General features: G+C 44.0%; 1 protein-coding gene across 1 annotated transcript; it reads right to left on the bottom strand.

Annotated features, from left to right (window-relative positions):
- Nucleotides 1–3,896: 3,896 nt before the first annotated feature.
- Nucleotides 3,897–12,785, bottom strand: SERPINB5 (serpin family B member 5). Its single transcript, XM_035890572.1, has 6 exons — nt 12,612–12,785; nt 9,915–10,052; nt 8,727–8,844; nt 7,206–7,348; nt 5,615–5,782; nt 3,897–4,289 (listed from the first exon to the last, which is right to left on the bottom strand). The coding sequence occupies exons 1-6, from the start codon at nt 12,783–12,785 to the stop codon at nt 3,897–3,899; spliced, it is 1,134 nt and encodes a 377-aa protein (XP_035746465.1).
- Between the last annotated feature and the right edge of the window lie 8,292 nt (nt 12,786–21,077).

Raw genomic sequence — 21,077 nt, 5'->3', positions numbered from 1 at the left:
GCAAGAGGAAGAAGGTCTCCCAGCACCATCTTGTCCTTCCCACACTTCCCTTCTTGTGCTGAAGCTGGGCCACACTCTTTCTCAGGCTCAGCTCCCACCACCCTGCTCCTCTGCCAAGGTCTCAGCCCAGGTCCCCAGGCTCCAGTGCTCATCTAAAAAGAGGGATTTGTAAACAATACAAGACAATGATAAAATGAGTTTCTGGTTATCCCTATTCTTTTCCTCACTTTCTTGCTTCCATTTGCCATTCAATTCTTTGTTTCTGTCTTTCCTTCTTGCAGGCTCCTGTAGTGTTCCTTAGTCTTTCTCCTCAGATCTTTCTGTCTCTTTTTCTGTTTTTTTTTTTTCATTTAGTTCTGCACATTGTCTTACCATGCATCTTTCTTCTTCTGCCTTTATGAGTCCTAGCCTCTTTTCAGTGACAGATTTTGAGTATCTTTCAAGAATTCCTTCTTCCAATCTCTGTGCTTTCTTCCTTCCTCCTATATTAACATCATTCTTCCACTGGTTTATTTTACTTGCCTTGTACATATATTCCCTTAGAACTTCCTTGACATCAGTTTAACTGCTTTGCCTCAGGAAATGTCAATGTATGTGCAAATTCTGTCTTTTCTAGGCCCTTAGGATAGTATATTCAGGGTTCAGAACTGTACTGCTTTTCCAATGGGGCCAACTGGCTCTACATAGCATTTTTCAAGTTTCAAAACCAAACTGTTCTTCCCCACAAACAACTTTTGTTACCACAAGACATTAAGACGTATCCCTTCTCTTCTACAAAATGCTGGGGGCAGGAAGCAGGCCATGACTGTGCAGCTGAGCAAGTGATGAGATGACTACACACATAGCACTGCAGTTTGCCACTGCCTGCAAAAGCCAGCCACAGCTTGCTTTTTTCCATCAGGGCCATCACCCATCACTGGATAGTAATGCTCTGTTGAAAGGTGAGGTGGAGCAGCTTGGCGATCTGAGCAAGTCCTCAGCTATGCTCACTTTCTCCATCGTAACCAACACCTTTCAGCACATGAGTGTTCCTATACACAAGCTCCCACACACGTTTTCCCATGTCCTCCCATGCGATTTCTTGCCCAAGGCCCAGAAGCCAGCATGGGTGGAACCGAGCAATGGACCGTAACAGTGTCTCACACACCAGCGGGAGCCTCACCGACACTTCTCCCTTGCATGCCACAAGGTGGATAGGTTTCATACTGGGACTGGTAGAGAAAAGAGGCAGAAGTGAAAAATGAACCTGAGCTTTTCATGGGCAAGCTACCCTGTTTATAAATGGCCAACAGACGGGTTTGCCTTCTGTAGACTAAGACAGCTTTGTATCTCTAGTATCTGCTTGCCTTGCATAGGCTAGGATAGCTTGGTATTAGTCAGGAGGTGGAGAAAGATGGGCCCCACCCGGAGGCAGCATTTCCCTCTGCTTTCATGGGATAACCCTTCCTGGCAAAGCTATCACAAGGAACTCCCTGAGAAGAGATGCTTGCGCAAATTTGTGTGGATGTGCTAAATGCTCTGATCAGCGTTTAGGTAGAGTATGACCTCCATTGAATAAAGACTGGCTCCCGGACTGGAATGTTTTCAGAACCCGAAAAAGCTGAGAGAGTGATGTCTGAGCTTTCCTCCTTCAGGAAATATCATCCAGGCAGAAAAAGAGGGATGGGACAACCTGCCAGAGGTTTTCATCAGTCTAGCAGACCAGCACAGATGTAGCAATAAGTGCGATACGGCCTGCAGGACAAGTGGAACTACCTGACCAAGAGTCAGTGCCCAAACACAAACAACCCATACAGACTGCAGGCAACTGGTCCGTCTTGCCTCTGTATGGGCTGCCTGTGCAGCTGCTTAGTCAGCCGTCAGCCCCATGTGCAACCTGGGCCACCTCCTACAGGAGAACCAGTAGAAACCACAGTGATGACAGCTTTGGGTAACCCTGACCCCAGCCTCCAAAACAGATCAGACAATGATGGGGTGTGTAAACCATTTCCCAGCCATTCAGCTATCACTGAAATTGCTGAGCTGGTAAAGAACTTTGCAGGCAATTCCTTCTCAGACAGGATGGGCTGCAAAGTGTTATATTTTGCATTCTTCTTCTGACTACTATCTGTGAATCAGGACACCTGATGCACATCAACAAAGACCCCCAAAGGTCTCCAGGGTCTCACCTCCCATTGGTTTTGGTGGAACTTGGTCTCCTCGGTACCTTCAAAGATATGGACCAATGACTCCAGCTAACCCTCTGGTATTAAAATCTGCTAGAGTCCGTTAAAGGTCCACAGATGGAAGGAAACTGGTAAAACCACTGAATCATTGCGTCTAAAGGCTTCTCTTGTGTTGGCAAGGTCAAGAATCAAAACAGAAGTCCTGTCCAAATTCACAATAACCACCATGCTGTTCTCTGGTGTTAGAAGAGAAGTCTGCATATTACGGATTGCATGTTCCCATTTAGAAATCCATTTCCAGTTTCTTTCTTTCAGACCTGAAGCACCAAAAGGAATTCTCAAGTAAAATGCACCCATTTTTTGAGGATTCCTAATTTAATACTCTGTATATTGTGATCAGCTAGTAACATAGTTCGTACTGGGAACTATCGTCATGTAGTCCAGAAGGGAAATCCAGACATTGATTTAGCTTTTTATTTTGACTTTGTGGCCTAAGCAAATCTATTCATTTCCATTCCTATCATTTATTGGAGGTCAAGAGTGAACCCTGACCCTGTCAGGGAACACCCAAGAGTGAACACACAGACTGACGCTGGAGGTATTGCAGACATTTGACACAAGGTTTTATAGTGCTTTATTCTGAACAGTAATTAGGTAAAACAATACTGAACATATGCAGCAGGCAGTCTTTAGATAGAAATGAAATCTGATTACCATGATTTCACATGGAATTTGGAGACTGGTAATTACAATGTTAATTTCACTCAAGTTGAAGTTCTTCTTTCTTCCTCATGCCTCAGACGTTAAATAAGTGTATGGAGTCTCCTTAATGCTGAATTCGGAACTAGAAATGGCAGATAATCTGTGCCTGAAAACTGTGGCACTTCCAGTATTAATCCAACTGTTTTCTACCCCAGAATTTCATAGCATTCTTCTTCTCACCATATATACAACAGGGCTCCTCGTAGCTGTGGCGAACTGGTCCCCTCTTCCATGTCTGAAGGGCAACGAGTCAAAAACTCCCAGCAGAGTCCAGCCTCCCCAATCTATGAACTGATGTGGCTCACGCTGAAGAGTCCTCTGGGTATACATTTTGTCACCATGATTACTCTCTTGCATCCACAGGTCCCAGTGCAGCTGCTGCTTCACAGATGCAAACTCTGAAGCTAGCCTGAATTGTCTAGCTATGCTGCAGAACTTGGGTGCTGTTTCACTGGGCATTGGCAGGGTCCAGTAGGTGCCCTGGACCACCAGAGTGTAGGCAGGTACCAGGGGAGGGCTATCACACCACATGTCCACATTTTCCCTATCTAGGCAGTAGGAATCCACAGAGCGTGGGTCATGAGGGAGAGTGGTTTGGCTAGGGAGCAGGAACACAGCCCTTCCTCCCAAAGCCCTTTCCAACTCCTGGTCTATCTAAAACAGGCTCTCAGTTCACTTCGTTTTGGGAAAAAGATGTCACAGAGGAACAAAATACACTTGTTGCTGAGGCTGGGGTACTTCTCAGTAAAATACGATATGTTCTTCACAGTGGGAATCCTTCAGTTTAAGGGGATGAAACGTAAGGAGATAAACTAGCTCTGCTGCATATGTAGAGTACACTGTATTACCCAGCTGATATATGAACCTCTTAGATTTCCTTTCAAAGGTGATAGTCAGGATGCCAAGCTTTACAGGAACATGCACCACCATAAATGTAATTGTGCTTTTTCATAATGAATACACCCTGCTTTAAGGGGAACAGAATCGGCCTGAAAGAATCACGTTGCGAGTTTTGTTGTGCCTAAACAAAAAGATAAATGGATGGTCAGCTTTAAATTCATCTTTGTGTTGCAGGATCCGATATCCTGGTACCTCTCGGGACTCGCCACCTTGTTCGTTTACTTCCAAAGAGACTTTATGGATGATCTTTGACAAAACCACACCTTTTGTCTCACACATCTCAGAGAAATCTGATGTGCTCTCATTGAAGACATTTGTCATTCCCAGGCTTTCCAGAAGTGGCTTCAGGTCATAATCTCCTTCCAAGCTAAATTTTGGAAGAAACACATTCACTTTGGTGTTGGCCATCATGCTGGGATTGGTCCACTGTAATAATGTTTCGGTGGTGAGCGCTTTTTCCAGCTGAAAGGAACAAAGGAAATCAATGACCCATCCAAGGAAAGAGAGGGGGGGAAAAAAAAAAGGACCATTCCTGAACTTCCCACTCCTATCAAGCCCCAGAAAAATAAAGTCCAAAAGGCAACCTGGCTTTTAAAATCACACCTGTAGCATTCAGGGTTAACATACTCTCGGTTATATTGATGCAAGTATGATTTAATCCATAGGACAGGCCTCTGGAGCAACTACACTGTACGTGCATGCTCTGACTGTTTGCCCCTTACAAGCTTTTGATGGGCAACACCTCAACAACCAGATGAAGGAACCTGAGAAAGACAGTCCCTACCCAGGTCACACCCAGCCAACTGGCAGATCCGAAAGTCTTGATTCCTGACCCCACAGAGCAATGAAATTGCTAGTATTTGGGATGAAAAAAGACTCCAAATCCAGACCCTGATCTCAATCAAACATGCAGCTGTTCGGGCAAATTTTTAAAAACTGGGAAGTCAGGAGGCAGAATTTGGGGCCACAACAAATTGCTATCAGGAAAGGCCTCACTCGCATTTTAAGATATGTGTGTGCTGTCATTTACTCCTACACATAAAAGTACCTTACAGCTGCAAAGGCAGATTCCTCCTGCCTTTGAAATGTATGGCCAGTTGCAGCAAATTACAAAGGAGACCTGCATGATCATCTGCCTCTTAATCCTTAAACTTTGAAGAGGGGTGAAAATATGTTCTAAAAATTTCATAGAGAAATAACATAAGAAATAGTTGTTCTTTAGGCAATACCTTATTTGTTTTCAAATTTACATGTAATTGTAATAAAAAATGGCTCATTTTCAGGGACCTCTGCTCAAAACTAAAACTTAGAGAAGTGTAAGACCTTTGTAAAATAAATCACCATTACATGTCAACTGAAAAAAATGAGGACACCAGAGTAAATTATGTCAGCGCTATGAGTACAGGCTGAGCATGACTTTAAGCACTTTACTATAGCAAGAACAAAAATCTTAAGATGAAAATTATTTTGGGGGTCCAGATTTTCAAATTGGTGCACATTCCTAAAGTGCATCATAAGCACCTTCTGCACTTTACGCTGTCTTCTGTGCACACCCTATCTAAAACAGTCTTGTTCATAAGCTCACACTTGGCCATGTGGAAACTATCATGTGACAAATATGAGAGGAGGAACAGAGAAATAGAATGAGAAGGTAAATTCACAGGAAACTTACTTTTTGTTTCCTTCTATATAGCATGTAAATAATAAAAGCCTTCCATAAGCACACGGCATTATAAGCAGGCTGTTTCCAAGGGAAGCGTCATACCAACTCTTTTTTTTTCTCTCACCTGCTCCAAGCCAGTGGTCTCATCTTCAATCTCTTTGGGCAGCAGAATGAGCATGCTTATATGTTTGTTAAGGCATGGAAGCTCAAGGATGGCAACGTTTAATTCTTTTACGTAGCCCAGGCAAAAAGTAGCCTCCAGATTCATCATTTGCACTGGTTTAGTTTCAGCCTGCAAAACAGGGAGGAAACAATCCAGCATTCCTTTTAATTCACAAATAAAATGGTGAGAGAGGAAAGCTTGTGAACTTGCACGGAAGTGGTACATTGAGCTACCATCAGAGAATTTGTTGGCTTTCATAATGAAACCAGCTGTAAGACACCCTGTTGGCTTTTTACAGTAGGCAGCTTTCCAAATAAAAGTGGAACAGAATTTCACTTAATACAATAGCAACACATTGGGGATGTGCCTTAAAAGTGGCCCTTCATGCTACAAACTATACTGTCAACAGGGCATCGTAACGCCAGTAAATGTCAAGCACTGAGCATATCTCAACAGTGAAGGTCAAGCTGTTCATACGAATAATTGGTTGTTTGGTTCAGGAGCTGAAACAGAGTAAGAAGAAATTTCAGGCTTACCTAAAGCCCTGTGTATTTGCTTTTCATGAATGAAACAAAACAAAATAAAACTCTCTATTTCCTAGGGGAGATTTACAAACTTCTGTTTACCTGGAAACTCATCTGAAATTCAAATTCAGTAGAAAAATGTTACTTTAAAAAAATACCCTTGAGATATTTCACCTAAGATTTTAGTGTCAATTGTGTAATTTTAAAAACTCTTTTAGCTGAAACTGTTGGCTGATGTGGTAATTTATGAATATTTTCAGTGAACCTGAAACTCCAACTTTTCTCACGCACACCTATATATATATATATATATATGTAAATATATATTTGGAGTATAATCTCTTTATCTCACAAACGTTGCCCAGCTTTATGTCTTGGTCTACAGCTGACTGTCTGATCACAATATTCATCACTGGTCACAGAGTCCTGAAGGCAACAACCACAAGTGCTGCACCCACCTGGACCCGGTGGCTAAGCAGGGCTGATACACAGAGGGTTGCAGTCCTGAGCCTGGCTGGAAAGCGGGAGATGGAGGGGGTGCCATCCCTGAAGAGGAGAGCACAGGGCCAGGCACCTGAGGGGTACACTCAAAGAGACCCCACTAGGCCTGCAACCACAAGAAATGCGATGTTTTGTGCTTCACCCCTGCTGGTTTTGGGATGCAGCCTCTGGTGTGGGCTGCAGTCTCTTGGAAGAAGCCACCCATGAGAATGTGCATCTCCCTGTAGGCAATGGCTGCTTCTGATCACTTGTACTCAGCTCTGGTTGTCTAAATATACTAACGGGACAGTCTGTTTTCACAGCGAGCCTTTGAAAGATGGGTGTGAAAGCACCAGCAAAGTTTTAAAACAACCCAACAAGCAAGCTGGTTTAGGGACCCTTGCAACAGCATATAGGTTTAGGTAGAGCCTAAGAATGCCATGGTAACGACAAACATTTCTCATTTTCTCTTGTTGGGATTTCCTTAGCTCAAGGTTTGCATTTTCTTGAGTGGAAGCAGTACTCTCTTTTTTTTCTTCAGAACATACCTTGTTGACTTTAAAAGGACATTCTTTGATCTCTGCCTCTGGGAACTTCTTCATCCAGTTTGTGGCAAAATAAGCTGCATTAACGAGGAGGATCTGAGTCTGGTCGCTTACACTATCCTCATTCAAAATATTCTCCATTTTGCCTGTGAACAGGTTTAAGATGGTTGTTAATACATTACCCGTATATCAATTGCTTCAGCTGAATATGGAAACATTTCACTGAATTAAAAAAAAACTGTGTCCTGCACCTCACAGGTAAAAGATTTTAATGCTAATGGAAAATTCCAAAAATAAGCATTTACTTAAAATTGAAGCTTAATGTTTGAAATGGGATTTGGGATCAAGGCAGATCTTCCAAATTATGTGTTTTCTTGGCTTATATAGCATGGAATCAAAAATATGTATACCGCTTTTGTTCAGTACCTTAAAGAAGGTGCTGAATTTTCAGCGAAATTCACAGGTGTAAGCAAAAAAGCATCGGTCATTTGGAGACCAAGGACTTGAAGGGAAGTTCCAGATTAGCAGCTACTCATTTCTAGACTGATACATGAGAATAAAATAACCGGAAAAACAAAAAAAAATGCTGCACTGATTATAGGTCATAACCAAATACTGCTACAGATGTCAAAAAAATACAGAAATGTTGTGTGCCCCCCCCCCTTGCTCTGTTTTAGAGCTGTTCATAAAAGACACTGAATGCAGGGCCCTGGGGAGGCAAGTCCTGCCTTCACACACGAATTGCACAGGCAGGACAAGGTGCTTCCACATGGGCACCTGTGCCCGTCTGGGAAGGACCAGACTCATGCACCAGACTCATGTTTTCATATTTGTACGGCACAAGGGCAACAGGCAGCAACCGACCCCAGAGCTACCTGTGCACAGGCTGCAAACAGGCGCTGTTACGGGCGCTGAGTGCTCGGATGGGGCCAGGGCCGGACCTCTGCCCCCACAGACTGGGCAGGCTCTGCCTGGGGACCCTCATGGCTTGACCCAGCGGCTGGTGGCTCAGTGGTACGGCGAGGAAAGTGCCCCATTTCCATGGGAAGGCAAAGAGACACACATCTGCTTGTGGCACGCTTGCCGGCAAAGCTGAGCTAAGCTGAGCTGTTAATTAGCAGCCTGAAATTCAGAGTCCAGAAAGTACTTCCCACCCTCCAATAAAACTTTTAAAGGAAGCCAGGCTCTGGGTTCGAAGTACTGATGCCAGATGTTTGTGAAGCTCCACAGCCAGGAGCTGTCGTTCTCCCAAACTGCCCTGCTGCAGTCAAATGCGAGCAGCTTTCCCCAAGGCTAATGCAAGGTCAGCCGCACACTTCCACCTTCAGAAATTCTGCAGCAGTGAAGTTAGTGATTTCAAAACAGGCTGACGTTGCTAATCCTCATGAATCCAAATAATAGGTCTAGTCCCATTGCTTTCACTATGTATTTACTTCTAGAAGCATGAGTAAAGAGGTGTCACGAGGACAAAGATCTCTTTCTCCAAAGAGGCAAACAACATCCCCAAGGTTAAGCTGTACTCACCGTCAGTTAGCTCCGAAAGAGATTTGTTGATCTTCTGTCGGGTTTCCTCGGTTTTCTCTTTGAACTCCACTAATTCCAGTTCAGATGGAAAAGGCCTCTTTGTAGAGTTGACAAAGTCCTGAAAGACACAAGGTACCAAAGTCATCCTTGGTTAAACGCCATCCACTCAGTGGCTCTTTTACAGAGCCTGCAACATCAGCACTCCGAGCTTCACCACAGGGTCGTTGGGAAGCTTATTATGATGGAGAGCTATTAAATAACAGCAGGTGGCAACCAGGATGCACAGCTACATTCGGCACATCGCTCCCAAGGTTGTCTTCAGTCCAGTGGTGTTATATCAGCAGCTGAAGTAACTTTGGTATTGCAGAAGTGACCACATTGCCAGAGTTTGAAAGGACAAAACAACACTCAGTCCAGGCCTGGGTAAGAGAGAGGACTGAGATGGAGGCCACAGGGTACTCACACCATGTCTGTCCTCATCAGAGGTGACATTTATTGCTGTGGATGGGTATTGGCCTTTGCTGTAGCAGAGGCTGAAGAGCAGGCAATCTGATTATAGCATCATTTAAGCATCTTGAGTTTTCTGAAACATCACATTTAGGCTGATGTCCTTACCTGGGGCCCTACTCAAAGGTAACTTTGTGGGGAAAAAAAAAAAAAAACAACACAACATTTTTCTCAGTTATTTGCAAGGTACATAAGTTACAAGACCAACCACCACCTTCCTCACTTGTGTTGTTTCAACAGCCAGGCTTCTGCCTCCTCAGAAAGATTAAGAAAACTACAGCTTATGCTGTAATTACTTGGGTGTGAGAACTGGACACACACTTGCACTGCCAACTTTTTTTAAAACTCTCTTTCACTCAGACTTACAATGCAAAGACCTTGATGTGGCCTAGAAGTTATGTTGCATTCAAAACCTACCGAGCTACTGATCTAAAGCATATTAATGAAAGAATTAGAAGTGTTGTAATAGTTGCTTAGCTTGGGGTGAAGCAGCACACTCATCCATCCTCCTACAAACTTTTATGGCAGCAAAGGATATTATGTTGTTCATCATCTGAGTCTAGTCAAGTAACAGTCAACAGTGAGAGAATTTATTTTAAATAATATTGCAGCCTGACACCATAACCCGTCAACATGCTGGCCAAGCAATTCATAGCACCAGGGCTTTTCTGCAATACTTACTGTGGTAGGATTAAGAGACTTGTCTACAAAGAGCCGTTTGACCATTTTCAGTGCAAAGAAAGAGCCGAGTTTGGAAACATCTGAAGTTACTGTTTGAAACCCGAAAGAAACATCTTTTACATCTTGTAAATGGAGTACCTGTTAAATGAACATAATAAAATACTAAACCTTGTTTTTATTATTATTACTATTATTATTATTACCTAAACATCCCTAACAGCTTAGCAAAAAACAATGCTAGTTCCTGACCAGAGCTGTAGCTTTTCATATTTAAGTTAACAACATGGAGTCTTGCTGTTGTTACTCAGAAATCATTTATTGATTTGACATCTTCACATAAATCTAAAAACCTGATCCTACCAGAACTTTAACCAAACTCATTTCTTTCCTGTGAGCAGTCCAAAGAAATCAATAGAGCTGTTCACGCGCTGGTGATGTGGCTTAGTCAATTAAACCTCTGTAGTACAGAGTTTTCATGTTTTCACCAAACTTACATTCCTGACCAAAGACCTGGAGCTTTTAAGCCAGGTAAATGAGGCTCCCAGTTACTCTCCTTTCTAGCAGTGGGCTACACCTTTAAAAATGCATAACAGATCATCAAGTTTTTCTGATGGCTGTGACTGATACATGACATCACATGATATTTCAGCAAAAATTGATCCGATAACTATGTCTGTTTTCGTAGACAACGTATGAGCTAGCAGTAGGGCTGCTGACCCACACATGGCCACCTCCCAGCTCCTGGGAATGACAAGTCCAGTTCTAGGAAGTGCTGGGGTGACCTAAAGCTCACTGGGCTTAGGCATTAGAGGTGAGAGGTTACTGCTGGTTTCCTTTGAAAATAACCCTGTAAATATGAATTGAACTTCTAATGCCTGCTTACCACAGTGTCTTTGGTGGCAGCTGGTTCATTACAGGCATGCCCAGCCCTCCTCATCCATCTCCAGTTCCCGCATGAGGCATAGCAGGCACCAGCCACCTTCTTTTCCCTTTGTCCCTCTCTCCTGCTCTTTCTCCCTGAACACATCGTATCTTCACAGGCACAGCAAATCACTGCTTGACCTTAGCCACCCCTCCGTGTCCTCCCCTCTCCTTGCTCAGTGGGAGCAGAAGGAAATAAGTTCCCAAGGACACGGCACTGGCACAGCTCTCATAGCCAAACTCTACGGTCATTTCCTCAGAAACAACTTTCTCAACTTACTTCCTTTTCCTCCAACAGTTTTATTTCTTAGCACGTTAAGTGCAGAAAGCTTCTGTGCCTGGAAACTATGTTTGGGGAGAGAGCTACGCTAGTGCAATGTCTCTAGGTAGAGCTTTTGGCACAGATTTGTTAACTGGTATTCCAGAGTAAGACTGCCAATCTGGCTCCTTTTGCATCTAGTCTTTAAAACCCAAGCACGAACTCGGGGGCAGGCAGAAGCTAGAATAGTACAGAAACTAGGACATATTACATTTAAAAACATACCAAGTTCTCCTTAGTATCTGTAGTCAGCACTTTTTATATACCACTTGAGAAATACGACACATAAACGCGCTTGTGCAACAGAGCTCCATTTGTGGATGGGTAACATTAACTTATGATGGCATGGTTCAAAGCAAATTGCAGACAGAAGTGAAAACAAAATTAAGGGCAGGATAATATTTTGAACTCTCCCATTAGAAAGACAGTGCTTGAATTTTGAAATGGCGAGGAAGCTGCAGGGTGTCATTTAATTTCTTTTTTCAAATCTAGAGCAGATTTTAATTTTTTTTTTTAAAAAACCAATGCTGTTTGGAAAAATCTGCAATGCCTAGAAGATCCTCACAGATATACTGCTGTGCAGCTCTGCGAATAGCACAAGACTCATTGTAATCTGTGGCATGAGTGGAGGCACAGGAGGCTGCGCTCGGGGGTACCTTCAGCGAATGGATTTCCAAAGGAGGGAAAATACATTCAAATATGTAGAACGTCCCTCAGAGCCAGGTGATAATCAGCATATAAATGCATACTGAATTTGCTTCTCATCCACCTTTAGGTAACAGCAGAAACCGTGGGCACCCTCACTGGGGTAAAAAGGAGCTACGCAAATCTCTGCTTACACAGCGGCAGCAGAAGAGGCTGCGAGGCTGCCTCCCTGCACCACGGAGTGAGCTCGATACACTGACTGCACCACGGCTGCCACGCTGCATCGTGGGCTTGGAAACCCCTCGAACACCGTGAGCTGCTTGTAAGGAGAAACACGGTTGAAGTTGTGCCCTCTTCTACTGCATCCACCTCCTCTTAGCGGTATTGCGGCAGAAAGGGGAAATGTCAGTGACAGGGCTGCTAAGCACGCTGGCTGCTGACAGGTGATGGCAAAATTCTTTCGGATGCTATAAAGCTTAGGCATTCTTGAATAACGAGAGAACAATTATCCAGCAAATGCAGTGATCCCGACTGTGACTCACAGCCACAATCAACGCTGCAGAGGACTCTGCCATGTCCCCTTCCACCTTGTACACTCTGGAGAAAGCTTTTTCTTTACCTGAGATTTTCAACCTCTTTTGCCATGTGGGGCCATGGAGTGTGGAACCGTTCAGCAATTTCAGATGGATGGTTTGCAGCCTGGCTTACAAGGGAACCAGATGTCCAGAAGAACATTGACAAGAATAAATAAGAAAGCCACCTCCGACAGCCACATAATTTTGCAGCCACAGAACAGGATGCTGACAGCTTACCTGTTTCATTTGGTCTGCAGTATCACCTTTCGTAGCTTTATACGCCAGAGCCAGAGACGTTGACGTACACAGTGGGGCAAAAATAATATTGGTTGTTTTGTCCTTCTCGCATAATTTTTTGAACATATCAACTGCAAAGGCAGTGTTCGCTAGCTGCAGAGCATCCATGGTCATCCTGAAAGAGAAAAGAGAGATCACAGAATCACAAAATCACAGAATCACAGAATGGCAGGGGTTGGAAGGGACCTCGGGAGATCATCTAGTCCAACCCTCCTGCTAAAGCAGGGTCACCTACAGCAGGTTTCACAGGACATCGTCCAGGCGGGTTTTGAATATCTCCAAAGAAGGAGCCTCCACAACCCCCCTGCAATGATGACTCGGAGTGTAATTCTAGCTCCTGCTGTGGTGGGGCTGGGTCAGAGCACTGAAGGAGGCTGGACACCAGTCTGGGGACTGGGCAGCTTGAGCCTTCAGGGAGAGGGGAGGAGAGGGCCTGAGCAAGCACACTCAGCTTCAGAGCACACTGGCAGCTCCTGAGGAGTAGGGAAGGTCTCATCCATGTCCGGCCAAGGGAATGCAAGCTGTTCAGCAATCGCCATCATCTTCCAGTGACAGCTGGCAATGCCACATGTCACACAGAGCCAGTATTACCACAAGCACTTGGGGAAATCTGGGTAGGTAAGGGTGAGCCATGAGTATTGAGTCAAATTGGACCACTTATGAACTTAATCTGGTTTTAATTGATACTCTTAAAATGTGCCAATTTATAAGGTACTTTGCCTATGCTCTGGGCTCTCCTGGCTCTCAGACAGACCTTTAATAGTCTTACAATCTTTCCTGCCTTTTGCTTCATGGCTAATTGTTCATTAAAGCTTCAGGTTTGGTACATTACCTTCCTCTAAGGGATGATCCTCCTTTCTCCCTAGCCTTGCTAGAAGTCTCCAGAAAGCTGCCTGGTCCGGTAGGTTAGGATCACCCTAGAAACTTGAAGGAGGCTTCCTAAATAAATACTTTTGTGTGCCCACTCATCACTTACACTATTTTAACTGCAAATATTTTCCTTGCCATTCTTAATAACTGCAGTTGCCACAGGGCTGTTAGATGATCTGTGCTGTCAGGAATAGGAAGGTGGTGCCCAAGGGATGGCTGCTGCAGTCTGGGAAAGCTCTGGGAAAGCCAGAGAGTATTCCCATCTTCCAGACTGCCTTCACATACCTGAAATTGCACTTTGATATAAGCACACTTCTATAGATTCAAGCTAACAAGGGTGAACCACAGGATTTTGGTCAACAGCACAAATCTGGCTTTAGGCCAGCAAACACACAGAAGACGACCTCTTTGGCATAGTGAATTTGACACTATTCTGCTCCCAATATCATGCACCCCTAAAAAAAAGGCAATCTGTTAAAACTGATGTTAAACAGCTCCATCAAAGCTATTTACAGAGACAGAAGGGAAATGGAAAAGATAAATATCAGGAGATACTTCAAAAGGCACAAAATTTCACACAGAACCTAAAAGGTGTCTCCAGGATTTTCTCTCTCCAGGAAAAGTGGCAAAATAGTGGAATAAATATGGTGTGGAGGGGTAATTTTAAAAGGTGTGTTCTTACCCAGACACATACCTATCTATCTATATTTGCATTTCAGGCTCTGACACTGAAGATTTTGGGGTCCTATTTTATCCTATTATGAAAAGGAAACTCAGTTATTTCATACATTGGTAGGAAGTTTGCTGATCTTTTGTGAAACACCTTAAGGACAGGGATTTCTCCCCAATAACTGACTACTTAATGCTGCAATCTCAAATATTTAGTTATCTAGTTCCCACCATTTGCATCCTAGCTGGGCAAGATCTCACCAGGCGAGAGCAGAAGGGTATGAGAAGACAGAGAGGGGAAGGGGGCACGTACAGGCAGGGAACTGTCTCCAGCAAGGCACCTTTCTTGACCGTTCACTTTCATCCCTGTTTGGAAAGGCATTTTGAATGAGAACCATCTCCTATTTGAGCGCACGTGTCATCCTGCCCAAACTTGGCTGAAGATCTGACACCATTGTACAGAGACACCGTGGAGCAGTCGTGGTACTTGACAGTAGTGAATGGCTTCCAAATAGTCTGTGGTATTTATACATTTTTATGGGAAAAACAGAACGGGTGCATAACTTGCCTGTGACATGGTAGGGAAAACACTTGGATTTGCTCATAAGGCCTGTTTGATTACAGAAGGCTTTTTACAAAATAAATGCCTTTATTTTCATTTTAATTAACTTATACATGTTCGTGGATCTATTCAGTAAGGCAACTGGTTTATTTGGCAACTAGTTTGCCTGGGGCTAAAAGATGCTGTATAAAAGGTTACTGAAATGCATTGCACAACCTAATTAAGTAAAAAAAAAAAGATACTGGCATAAAACAAAGGCTTTTTAAATCCATATTTGAAAAGCACACCTGACCAGCATTGCACTCTTGCAAAATGTTCTGACTGTTGGTATTAGCAACAGACTGTTTGCTAATAAATTCCTTCCTGCTGGGGAAAAAAAAAAAAAAAAAAAAGGAATTTGTCTTGAAGAAGGGAAACATTAAATATATATCACTGAAGAAAGTTATCCCCACATAAAAATACAGAGGAGTATGCTTTGCAACATCTAGAGGCTTTGCCAGAACCCTGAATTCAGAATGGGTCTGGCCAGACTTGTCCATCTTCCAGTAGCCTGGCAGTGCCCAGCAGCTGCTTGGTAAAGAGAGATTTTATCCCTGTGAAATCCCATTTTACAGCGTCAGCAGGCGTCGAGCTGATGTCAGAGTGAGGTTCAGGAAACGTGTCTCAGAGATCTTATGGGAGCAAAGGGAGAACTGAGTGCCAGCCCAGCACTGCAACCATCTACCTCATTGACGTAGTCACAATTTCTTACGCGTGAAAGCCACTAATTACCAGAAAAGTCAAGCGTGCCAGAAACCATGGGTTCAGTGCACACCTTAAAGGAGGAGAGCTTTGGGCAGAACGGTGGTGAAAGACAGTTAAAACAAATTTGCAGGACTGAGACTGCTGATGAGGGAGTAACTTGGAAAACGGGGGCAAAGGAGCAAATGTAAAATCGTCTTTTAAAACGCCTCTCTGCAGTTGCTCATCTCAGACACGCACCTTTGTGCCTGTGCATGTCTTAAAGAAACTCCCTTGCATAGGCCACCTATCTTATCTTCCCCACTAACTCAACCACCCACACGTGAACACACAATGTGCACATTTACTTTGTCTCCTTCTCTTTCTCTCTCTGCCCACCCCTGCCCAGCTCAAATTTGAAGATCTGGGGCAAGTACCAACCTCCCAGGTATTTCTTACTGAGAAGCTGGTGGAAAATTACCCAGGGAATGAAGAAAGTGTTATTTGACATCTACCACCCTCAGGAAGACAAACAATATGAAGAATCTCACAGTGCAGAATGAGGTCACCTGAAAAAAAGTCTTATTTGCCAGTGGGGTAGCATATCATTCTTTAGTGCTGGCTGGTCTGATGTTATTCTATTTAGGCCTATGGATCTTCCATACAGGCTAAAAATCTATATGCAATCATAATTGCTCAAAAATGCTTCTGTTCTTTTCTGGCTTAATATTGCAAATGCTATGCTGTCATTCTAACATCAGTATTTTCAGTTGTATTGGCAAACCTAGGGTGATTTTAAGATGTGTATGTGTTACCTGTGTTTCACTTCCTTGGGTTGCAAGAGATTCAGAGTAAGAAAATAAACCAGGAAATTTTGCAAAACTGAATGAAACTCTTCTTCCTTGTGAAAAGCTGTATCATGGCTTAAAACATATTCTTTTCTGAACTTACTGGTAACTGATGCTGTTCATGTTGGATCATTCTCTACAAAGTTTTGATGTTCCTTTTCAGTGAGGAAAATGGGAGGTATCTTGTGGTGAACCTTTTATTTACCTTTTGTTCATCCAGTAACTGCTGCTACTCTCAAAGCTTCTTTTGCACGGAGTGAAACTATTTCTGGTAGTGGTAAAGCTCTCCATTCATACCATTCCTTTCTTTTAGCGCTACTACTGAAATAACGCCCGCTCAGGGCATTTTGTTGGGGAAAAAAGCTCAGTTTCACTTTTAAACTTGAACGATGGGCTGGACAGCAAAGAATAAGCTCTATTGTACCATCTTTTTCAACTGCACCTGGTCAGTCAGTTTGTTACGCTCCATTTATTAATGATGTATGGTATTTAGGAACTCATAGCATTCATATTTTTGAAAAGAATTTACTGTATTAAATATTACAAAATCTTAAATCTCGTTAAATCCTTGAGCATCCCAAGCCTTGTGAGTCCATTAAAGCCAGTTCCAGTCAAGTGAGAAGGGCTGAGGCTCCCATCAAGAGGAAAGCCTATTAGCTGCCCATTAGCAGTCTTAGACATCAGAGGCAGCTCCTGAGTCAGTAATCACAGGGAACCCTCAAACAGGGAGGAGTCAAAAAACTGAAAATGAAATTTTAAAAAGCCCTGCTGCATGGATTCTGGCTGAGTCCCTCCTTTCCCGGGAAGGCAGTGTGTCAGCAGTATTTCCAGAGAGGCCTGCGGCACTGGGGCATCTTCTAAGCACAGGCGGCTTGTAATCCACCCAGCCTTGCTTAAAACTGTGACTCTGCCACAGCGTTATAGAAACACCGTCAGATACAGAAGGAGCTGAAAGGCTACTGAACCAGTTTAGAAAAACACGATTTAAACTTGTGTATTGGTGTAAGACACCATTTTTTGCTTAGTCACTCCCGAATGCAACAACAAAAACACAACAACAAAAAAAAACCAACAGAGAGGCTTTGTTTACTATCTGCTTACTAGGACAAAAGCTAAATATAGCTTATCTTTTAAAAATATAATCAGGAGAATAGCAATGTCTGTGCGGAAACGTCTGACAAATCAAGTTAGCTATACGGTAGGGATAATCTGATAAAGCAGAACAAGTATTTATTTTATTCTTGTCTCGGTTAAGCAGTCCTTCCAGTAGAAGACACCTGTGGCAGAAAAGGGTGGAGAGCGTTGGCCATCCAGTGCTGGGGGCGTGTGTTGGGTTTCCAGCTCAGGAGCTCTGGGTGCCAGCACTGTAGTCCCTCCGGTTCGAACAAACTTCCACCGAGAGGATAAATGATATGAAACAACACACACGCGTGTTTCACGAGTGAGGCGTTAATATTTGAAACTAGCTCAAGCACTTAACGTGACCCCACTTCAACTCTTACTCGGCAAGCACAAAATATAAAGGAAATAAAAGGGTTCTGTGAGCCTTTTCTTCTTACTCTGACACAAATGACAACCCTGCACCCAGCAGACTACCCAGCTGTGCAACAAGGACACAATTCCCTCTGAACAGACATTTCTTGGAGGAACGCAAGACATCAGACTGGCATGGGACCAGAGTGTCTCACATGGCTGGGGAAAAAAGCACTGTCAGCAACACAGCAGGGAAAGTCACTCCAGGAAGGAAGGAGAGAAACAAGCCACTGTAATATGCTTTGTTGTACTTCTGTAGCCACTGTATTCTTGAAACGAAATGGTCACACTGAAAATAAATTGGTAATTATTGGACCTAAGTTCCCGCCTGTCACTTTAAACAAGTGTGGATTAGTCACTTGATTAATAACCCAAAGCAAACAGAGCAGAGTGTACACACCTCTGGAGAAAACAGAGACTTACAAAACAGCCTAAATCCTACTTTGACACATGGAGCATTTTCACGGCATCATATGCAACCTGATTTTTCTGATATTGGGAAAGCCATTTGCAATAAGCCACCATATTTTAAGAATTCCTAACGCCCTTGCTGCCTCACCTGCCAGATCCTATTCACTGCTTCCAACGAATCTTTTCAGGGGGAAGATACGCAAATGCAGCAATTTGGGCATGAAACCAAAACGTTGTAGTTTGGGAAGGCTTTCTTGCTCCTTCGATTCCACATGATACCTTTTTGTACGAATTTCCTTCTCCCGCTCCCTCCACGCGATTATGTTTCACAATGGAGATTTGTTAGCTATCAGTTTGGCATTCTTTAAAGTATCAGGAAGAAAAAGGAGGAAGAGGAAGAAAAAAAGCTGTACTTACTTTGCAAGGCTATAATCCTGGTAAACGAATCAATGAAATGGGTACAGCACGAAGAACTAGCTACTTGCGGTGAAACCTTGCCGAGCAGAAGACTCTGCTTGCCTGCTCATTGACACCACTCCCACTTTCCCAACCTTAATTTGGGCACACACACACACACTCCCTCTCACTCTCACTTTTTTTTTTTTTTAATCCCCTCCCTTAATCATTCTTCACGGCAACTCCTACATTGGAGGAGCAAAATGATTCACACCAGAGTTGTCTTTGCCTGCCCAGCTACTGAAGTCAACAAACAACAAGCTCCAGCAGGAAAAGATCAGCCTCGGTGCGTTGCCTTCAGCAAGTGCAGTACAAAAGGCACCAGACAAGAATGGACGAAGAACGTGAAGGAGAGAATACAGGAGAGGATGAGCAATTAAAAGACCTTCTGAGCAACACCAGTACTCCAAGTTACATTGGGATTGCCGCTATTTGCAGAAAAATTGTCAGTGTGAAAAAGACGCCCAGGAAGAAAACCGAACTGTGTAGGAGTGTGTGGCTGGGCACTTTGCATCTGCATATGCATTAAGACAGTGTCTTAACTCTGTCTTTGTAAGGGGCACATGTGTGTACTTGGTTGCCTTAAAAGCCCAAGGCCAGACTGGAGTTAACACTCAAGGAAAAGTGTCTGCCCCTCTTGTTGCTGGAAGCAAGAGCTTCCTCCCGCAGGCAGCCAGGTCCCCTGCAGGGGAGCAGCCTTCCCTGCTGCTAGCTGTCCCCAGAGGGGGGAGGGGAACAGAGAATCCCATTCGGTCACCTCCAGGACAGGGACCGCTGGGCTCATGTCACACAGTTCACTTTACTACTCATGAACGTGACAGGGTGGGAGAAGAACGTGAGAGGAAGAAGTGACGGTGCAGCCCACCAGGTCTATTTTTATTCAAAAGATGTAGCAGTCCTTAGAAAGGAAGAGGTGGCCTACCCTTGCTCCGCACCATTCCCCAGTTGGGCAGCTGAAGAAGCGGGGAACATTGGGAGTACTCCCTGGGAGGCCATGGCCACGCTTCAGCCCCCATGAGGAAGCGGCGTGCCACAAAACAGGCACAGCTGGGGCTCACACCTCTGGAACCCCAGGTGGGCCTGCACACTTTTAGGTTACAAAAAAAGGTTTGCAGTGCTGGCGAGCCCAGCTGCCCAAATGAAAGGGCTGGGAAACCAAAGGATGTGTTTCCACCCACATGGTGCTTCCTTGGAAACAGTGGGAACTGGGGAGCTGTTATCTCCTTCTGGAACGACATGGTCCTGTGTTGCTTTGAGCATAAATCACGCCACGCCACAGAGTCCCGATCAGGTCCTACCCATATTTCCATCCAAAAGCCTCCTAAGCTCCTATTACCCAAAGGAAATTGTATTTTACTTTCTGCTGTGATGCAAATGGGGTTCACCTTCCATCATTACCAGACAGCAAATTTAAAATGTGTATGCCTTGCCATAAGCGAATTCATAACAAAGACAGGGTGTGGATGAGTTTAAGCAATTAAAGTAAGATACAGGCCGCCTGGCTAAACTGTGCCATCCGGGTCATCATTGTTAGGTACCTAATTATGCCTTCTGCAAGAGAATTTTTTATGAAAATCCGCAATAATGTTGGCTGCCAGATTCTTCTCAGATGTCTGCAGGTAATCTAAAGCCAAACACTGGCATCTCTGCTGGAGCAAACCTCCCTTCAGACCCAAGTCTACCAAGTATGGTCACCATGGACTGGCTCAGGAGCTTCTGGATAAGCTGCAAGGAAGTGGACAACAGCCAGGCTGCCTTCACAGAGACAGCACAGCTCATCAGATCCATTTCCTTGCTAGCGACAGGTGGGAAATACAGATATAAGTAGGTACATCAGTTTCTTTTAAAGGCTGGACAGTGGAAAAGGGAAAGGACTCTTCATTGGCAAGCTGGAGGTGTGTAAACATCGCTTACCCTCCACTAGATAAGCACTCTGTGATAGCTGAGGTCTGGCACTACGTAGCTGTATAGAATCCTTCAGCCTGACCTAGTTACTGCTGAGAAATGAATTATTTCTGGTCACAGTGCCATGAAACTAATAATCACTGCTGCAACTGTGATGCTTCAAATGAAGGAGTCCACAGTGGCACAGGTAACTGAGCGGCTCAGAGGGCAGTCCTGCTTCCCCTGATGAACGGATATTTGGGGCTCATTTGCTGTTGGAGGTAATGTTAAAATAACTGTGACTTCCCGGTAACTTCTTATTCTATTTGTGGGAATTCCTGATGTGTGGAAAAGCAGAAGATGCTAACCTGAAAAGTAGAAGATGCTTAACCACAGGTAGTTGAGGTTTGCAAGGGACAAGCGAAATAGTTCTCCCCCAGCCCAGGAACACTC

The sequence above is a fragment of the Egretta garzetta genome, unplaced genomic scaffold (genome assembly GCF_000687185.1).
Source record: "Egretta garzetta isolate BGI_Z169 unplaced genomic scaffold, ASM68718v1 scaffold283, whole genome shotgun sequence".
NCBI lineage: Eukaryota > Metazoa > Chordata > Aves > Pelecaniformes > Ardeidae > Egretta > Egretta garzetta.
This window is presented reverse-complemented; position numbering and strand designations above follow the sequence as displayed.

Bases quoted from the DNA above. Each gene is read 5' to 3' on its own strand.
- SERPINB5 (XM_035890572.1), bottom strand. From the start codon at position 12,785: ATGACCATGGATGCTCTGCAGCTAGCGAACACTGCCTTTGCAGTTGAT. The intron at 8,845-9,914 runs GTAAGTATTGCA...TGTGTCTTTCAG, and splicing joins AGTCTCTTAATCCTACCACA to GACTTTGTCAACTCTACAAA. The intron at 5,783-7,205 runs GTATGTTCTGAA...CCTGTTTTGCAG, and splicing joins GTCCTTTTAAAGTCAACAAG to GCTGAAACTAAACCAGTGCA.